Genomic DNA, 7,514 nt, shown 5'->3' with positions numbered 1-7,514 from the left:
CTGTTTCAGGGGTAATTTAAGATAAATTACATTTGTTTCCTAGTGTGTTGAGATTAGGTTGAATCCATGTAAAAGCTACTGCACCCTCAGAGGGAATGTGCGAGTACGAGCCAGGCCCTCACACCTTCTCTCAATCACTCACCCACCCACACACACACACACACACACACACCGGCTATTCAACATTAAGACGGAAGTGTCCGTTGTATCACCTTGTAGACTCGGCATTGCGTTTGTCCTGATACTTCCGCGGACACGGATACGCCTGAGTAGTCGAGCCTATTCGAAACCACCCATACACAGCTGCTCACTTTGGGGCGTAGGCCTACACGAGTCACGACTGATAAATAGCCGGGAATTTTAATCGCCTTCTAAAATGAGCAAATTCGCCATGGATGGACGAGTCGATATGGAGCTCGCCTATAATAGACAGGCGCCGAGTCGAAGTGAAATTAATTGTAAACTGTGCATCTCCATCACTGCATCTGTGGTCATTTCTACATTTACGTGCACCTTGGTGGTCTTTCACATATTGGGTAAACAGCCAACGGTAAGGGAAACACATTTTGTTGACGTTCTGCATTTGCGGCAATAACTTGCTGACTAATGTTTTATAGTCGGCAGACATACAGTCGTTTCAAAAGGTCAGTAGTGTAAATGAAGAACTTGGCTTAATCTTCGTGTCTGCAGAATTGGGTTAAATGTATGTCCAATATCGTCTGCATAATCTGCCATCTGATGTTGGAAATATAGAATCACCTTTTGCATTCAATGGTTTATCATTCTCTTGTGTCTTTTGTAAAGGTATCTCCTGCAAAAGAAGCAACAGGTAATTATTATTAATACTTCAGTAGTATGGTTATTAGTAATAGTTATGGCCTATTCCACTGTGGTATAGTGGCAGTGGTAATAGTAATAGTAGGCTATAGTGGTAGTAGAAGTAGTAGCCTACTGGTATAGGCTAGGGGTCATCATTGAAGTTAAACATGCATTGACTTCATGTATTTTGGACTACGTTGGGAGCTTAGCATTCAGGTTGTGGCAGAGCTTTAGTAAGGTAAAAACTGGTTCTGATGAAGTCCATGTATATAGGAAAACTGAAAGGCTATACCACAAATGCAGAATGACACCCTGTACAATATTTCCAGACTACTGAATATAGTGGCATATTTGACAGCACTGGGCTTTCTTCAGAAGATTTGGCTCTACAAGGGTCAACATCAGATGAGGTGTCTCCTATGCAAAATTAAAGTTGATGGCAAGGTGAATCTGAAGAGTGGGCATATAGTAACTTTAGTGTAGTGGCCTAATGACACAAACAATAGACACCCTTTTAGGCTAGTGGTGCTTCTACCAGTGAAATGTGATATTCCACTATGCCAGTATGTGTAGACTGTTACTTTTAAAGCTTTAGTTTTTGTGATGTCAAAATAGCATTTTAATGAAGGGATTTGTCTACTGTATGTCAAAGAGTGAACTCACTGGTGCCATATATCATATTTATTTGTTTTTATTTTACATTTTATATTTTATATTCATATTTTAGCTAGGTGGCATCATACTGAAATATAAATGAAAGTCCTGTCTCAGCATAACTGTATGACATGTACACCAATTTCTGTCTTTGAACTTGCCATATAATCTGGCTCTAACATGTTAAGGCATAGAAAGACTGCAGGCATAGATCGGTTACATATTTCATATGGATAGTTTACACAACACAGATAATATACACACCATACAGTATATGTTTTTTTTTACAATCTTTTTTTCTATTGAAGGCTACCAGAAGCTGCAGGGGGGGCTCACACAAAAAACCAAACCTCATGCTCACCTAGGCGCAGGTAAAGACTTGTTTTTTTATTTTACAGATGGGTAGTAATGATGCAAAATGCAGAAGACCAATGCAACTAGTATGAAGATATAATGGTCCAAAAGTCGCGAGCACATTTAACTGCAGATTTTGCATGCGCACACTAAAGTCACAAATCTGTAACAGTAAATTTGTCGTACATATTTATTTTATACCTTGTAAACACAAAATAGGGGCTACGGGATTACAAATCCTTGTTACAGGTACACAAATCCTATACTGTGCATCACGAGTTCCAAGAGTCATGCAACAATACAACAAAATATACTGTTGTCAACAGCAGGTCCTCCAATTGAATTTCTTTAATCTGCAGAGGACTGTATATATGTCTCATCTTAAATGCCTAACGTTCCTCTATCCAAATCGGCATCCAACACCTTTGATTGGTTGTCTGTTGAGGGCCCGCCCCCTAGCGCTACAGATACAAATCAAAGCCACTGAGCTACGGGTACAAATGAGTTTTGCACCAAATATACCAGTCATGTGTGGTGCAAAAGTGAGAGCACGGAAAACAGTATTTGAGACTCCTAGCGGCATATTAAATAAATTAAATTGGACGACCTGCTGTTGACAGTAGTATATTTGGTTGTATTGTTGCATGACACTTGGAACTTGTGATGTACAGGATAGGATTTGTGTACCTGTAACAAGAATTTGTGAACCCGTAGCCCCTATAAGGTTTACAAGGTATAAAACAAATATGTATGACTTAAAATTTACTGTTACAGATTTGCGACTGCAGTTAAATGTGCTTGCGACTTTTGCACCATTTATATCTTCATACTAAAGGAGCTGTTTTATATGAATAGAGAGTATGAATGACATTTGTGTTGTGGTTAAGTGAGTTATGCACACAAGGAATTTAGTTTCAACATATGCAACAGTAATACACAATACAATATATGCTGCATAAAGTATGATGTGGACAGTGGAGGGTACAAATAATTTGTATGTATAATATTATTGTATGTTATGCATGTGCTATTGTTATTAGCAATCGACAAAAGACCAAGAGATATTGCATTTGAGAGACTTGAGTGATACTGCTGTAAGACCAGGCCTGGATATATTTATTCAGCTACTGTTTTGGCCTCTAGTATTGGAAATGGAAAAGGCTGATTTTCAATAATGACCTACACAGACTTTACTCCAACACCTGTTCTTTATAACTCTGTATACCAGTGAAGGCAAAGGGGATCAAAAATGCGGCACAAAGCTTATTCTTATTGCGACACAAAGCTTTTTGCTAGCTTACACTCGAATATGTCGCCATGCCCTTCACTTTTATTAAGCCTTGCGCCCAGGGGTGTGGCAGAAGGTGTGGTCTGGTGCATGATCCAAAAATCGCTATCTTACACCCTATAAAAATGATTACGCCTAAAAACCTGGTCTATAGCAAAAGGCGCATCTAAATGTAACAGGGCGGAGATGAAAGTTGGAATTAGTCGTCGACTACGCCACCTAGGGAGAGTTATGAGAAATGGGGTGTGTTCCTGGCGTGAGGCGCAATTCCAAACAGCCACCTGACCTAATATAGAAAACCCACTAATTGGCTGATAATTGCCAACCAATTAAGCTGCACAAGACGTGCACCTGGGTAGCACTTAGCAGGACACACTTATCTATCCTGCTACATAAAGCACAGCTGAAGACGCACTGTCACGAGATGTAAGCAGCCCTTAGCAAGCAGTCCCAAACTAAGGGTCCGTCCCATTTCTCCCCCCTTAAAACTTTCACTTGGTTTTGATTGCCCTCAACATTAAAGCCCCCTCGACAAGGGAAGTGGAGGTGAAGATCTTTCCCTATGAATTGGGACACCACTATATGCAAAGTAGCGTAGCGAACGTACTCACCTATGTCACGCGCAGCGCCGACGTGTCTACCGGTAGTAGCCTGCTACTATTTTCATTCAGGAACATGCCCGTTCCAGCGGTCATCGTTGTGTGGGCTGTGCTGGTTTATCTACGGGCAGACTCTCTCAAAGCACTCAGCTGATATCATGAACATCGTCAGATAGCTTCGTGAGATATTTTCTAACATTAGTGTTCAAAACTCAACAGTCCATCAGATGTGCATCAAACTAACATATTCCAACAAAGTTCGAAATTTTAATATGCTTATTTGCGAAAATATATGAAAAATGTGTCCGGCTGGGTAAGCTCGCACGGTATCCTGGGTAATTTCATCTCCCACTTCGTTTTAAGCCTGCATCGGTCCTGGCTATATTTTGAGGGTTGATTTTAAGGGGAAAATAGCACTTCCCCTTGCTCCCTAAAGTAATGGAACACCCTAGCCCTACACATGCACGCGCAAAAACGAGGGTTAGGGCAAAAATCTAGGGGTAGGGGAGGTATTGGGACGGGCCCTAATTCTCTGCAGTCGATAGTGAAAGTAATTAACTGTGTAGAACTGTTTTGTCGTTGACTATGAGACTATGAAACATGGTGAAGTTAGTTTCACTTTGCCAATGAGTTCAAATAATAGCCAAGTGCAGTTGCGTGTAGGCTATACTCTGCTAGGTTTTAGTAAAGCATGGTTAGTGGAATACCTGTTCCATACGGTCTTGCGTTAAAGCAGATTCCGTCAAATGCGCTGCTGACTATCAAAATACCGATGCGCTGTTTGAAGTTGCGCTGCTTGCTCTCAAAGGCAATGACAAAAGTCATTCTCATTGGTTTAAAGGTGCCATGTGTAAGAATTGAGGTAAAAATATCCAAAACATGAGCTACACGCATCAAAAGAATGAGAAGAAATAAGGGTGATGATGTCATTAAAAAAATGAAAAATGTAATTAAATTAATAGCCACAGCCCGACAGGTGTCATAATACCAGCTTCGGCCATGGGAGGCGGTATGCGGGCAACATAACCGCCAGCCAAACTGCAATACACGTGTCTCGATTGTTACTCTAGGGTAGACCAATTCACTTTCTGGAGGTATACTGCCCCCATCTTTTATGGAATGTGGAGTATGAATTGATTTTTTGGCAGACATTACACATGGCACCTTTAAAGGATGTTAATCTTCCATAGAGAATTGAACTTCCGTGTGTTCCAGAGAACTACTTGTCCTAATCTTTGAAAGCACCAGACTGTCTATAGAAGCGCGCTTGAATTACTGAATACTTAGGCATTCATATATTTGTCTTGTGGAGCAAGGTTGAAGTAAAGTGTTAAGGCTTTTTTTGTTTGTTTTTAACCGGCTGCTGCTCTTGACCCTCTAGCTCACTGTTTTGTACTTCTGTTAGATCCAACAGGCAAGAAAAATGGATTCCTTAGTTGGCGGAATAGATCCAAAGACGACCTCAACATGGAGTACAATCACAGCGAACAGAGCCTGGTCATCCCCGAAAATGGCTTTTACGTCATCTACCTGCAGATATCCTACCGTGGGATAAGCAAGTCCTGCGAGAAAAACGTGCTCCTGATGCACGACGTGATCAAGCGGAGTCCGAGATACAACAATGAACCTAGGACAGTCATCTCTTCCTTAGAGACTGTGCCGAGAAATGTGTGTGGCGAGGAATGGCGTAAAACCACACACAGCACGGCCAGGATATTTTTATACAAGGAAGATAGCCTCAAGGTGAAACTGATCTCTAACCACAGCCTGGTCGATATGTATGGCATATATGGGACAAAAACATTCTGGGGAGTGTACCTCGACAGGGACCTCAATTAAATGTAATTTTGTACAGTGCAGGGTGTATTGAGTTGAAATGTACATTATGCAAATTTGCAACAATATAAATGTTGATGTACTGTATGGAGACCACAGATGTGCCAAATGAAGACGCTGTACTGTGGTTGCCTGAATGTATGCTGTGGGTTTGGTGTTTGTCAATCGGGTAGTCTTTCTGTATCAATGATACCGTTAAATGTTAACATCAACTATCTAGACTAACTACCTAACTCAGTGGTTCTTAAACTGGGGGTCGGCAACAATATTGGAGGGGTTGTGAAATGATTTGCATTGGTCTGGATTAAAGACATGTTTCTAAAGGTATTTAGTCAAAGGCTGCCATTGACATACTGTAATGCCTGTGGTGTTGACATAGATAGATAGATAGATACTTCCTATCTACTTCCTAGATCCTCAAGGGGAAATTCAAGAAATAGAGACATAGCCATATGACATAGCCTACCTATGAGATAAAACATTTTCTGTCTCTGCTTCCAATGCCCATCTCACAACATTTCGAAACCAAATTCCGCCGGTTAGAGAGAAGGGGGTCGCAAGACTTGTCCCATGTTTTTTTTTTTTTTTGGGGGGGGGGGGGTCGCCATATAAAAAGTTTAAGAACCACTGACAGACACTTTCTCTCTAAAGCGACCAGAAGATCTTCCTGGTTAGACTTACCAAAAGTGATATTGTGTGTGTGTGTGTGTGCATCTGTATCTGTGCTTATTGGAGGGCTAATGAGCTTCTGTCAGCACAGATCCATAGTCATGATGATGACAAGAGTGAGGAGGGCTTTAATAAAATCTATTTGGATTAATATTTTGTTTATTACTTATGTGTAGTAATATTGTAAGAATATTTATTCTATCATTCCTTAATATGAATTCAAATGTATGGAAATACATTGTGTTGCACAAAATGTTTTTACAATATGGTTTCCATTTAAATATGTCTCAATTCTTGGAATAAAAGAATGTTCTAAAGAATGTCAATTTGTTCAATTGGAGCAACGACTGACATTTAGTTTTGGCTTGTAGCCCTCCATTCCAATTAATTTTTGGCCCCTGATGGGGAAAAATGTTGGCAACCCTGGTGTAGACACTAATTACATTAACAATATCGGTGGCTACAACACATCTGGCTCCACCGGAAACAAATGAACTAGCTAAAGAACCTTCTGTGCATAATGGCTCCCACACACAGCTGCGTTCCGTCAAGGCATGCCAGTGGGTGTTCCCGACAGTAGCTATGCAAATGACTTGAAGTAAAACCGTAATGTGATTGGTTGGTGCCGTCCATAGATTGGCTTGATTGGCCGGTGCCGTCTGTCGGTGCAGCAACAGCTGAACTCCTCAACGCGAGCGGCGGGAGAAACGCGACGCAACGGACCCACAATTCAGTTCGGCAACGGATCACGTGAGTCCATGTAAAGTGAATGGGATGCGTCTCCAGCAACGCGATGCACGCAGCTGTGTGTGGGAGCCGTAAACCAAATTACAACTGTTTCATGTCTGCATTGGAAGTTGTACAATCAGCTAAAAAATTGCCTGCTTAAAGCAACAAGATGACTCGATTGGGTTGTAGTTGAGTGTACTTATCCTGTTATGTTTATGTGTGTGTGTGTGTGTGTGTGTGTGTGTGTTTGTGTGTGCGTGCTTGTGTGTTTGCCTGCGTATGTGTGTTTGTGCATGTGCATGCATGCGTACATATGTCTACTGTGTGAGTATGGGATGGGTTAACATGACCCCTGGAGGCAAACATAAGGAAAAAATTGGTCATCCTAGGCCCTACGGTTCTCAAGATATTCACAGAAAACTGTGTCTGCCCTACCCTCCTTTCGGGGGGTCCAGTACAGCGGGGGGGGGGGGGCTACAGATCAAAACGAAAAACGATGGTTCCATGCTATCCATGTGGGGTTACATGCCCACCAAGTTTCGTGTACCCCGGTCTTTCAGTGTCCC

General features: G+C 41.6%; 1 protein-coding gene across 1 annotated transcript; it reads left to right on the top strand.

Annotated features, from left to right (window-relative positions):
* The first annotated feature begins 202 nt into the window (after positions 1-202).
* LOC143105711 (lymphotoxin-alpha-like) lies at positions 203-6,464 on the top strand. Its single transcript, XM_076269793.1, has 4 exons — positions 203-550; positions 805-829; positions 1,782-1,844; positions 5,120-6,464. The coding sequence occupies exons 1-4, from the start codon at positions 377-379 to the stop codon at positions 5,551-5,553; spliced, it is 696 nt and encodes a 231-aa protein (XP_076125908.1). The 5' UTR covers positions 203-376; the 3' UTR covers positions 5,554-6,464.
* The last annotated feature ends 1,050 nt before the right edge of the window (positions 6,465-7,514 follow it).

The sequence above is a fragment of the Alosa pseudoharengus genome, unplaced genomic scaffold (genome assembly GCF_046254945.1).
Source record: "Alosa pseudoharengus isolate Yale_2024_CS ecotype anadromous, Long Island Sound unplaced genomic scaffold, YU_APseudo_1.1 YU_APseudo_1.1_scf_6, whole genome shotgun sequence".
Lineage (NCBI taxonomy): Eukaryota > Metazoa > Chordata > Actinopteri > Clupeiformes > Clupeidae > Alosa > Alosa pseudoharengus.
This window is presented reverse-complemented; position numbering and strand designations above follow the sequence as displayed.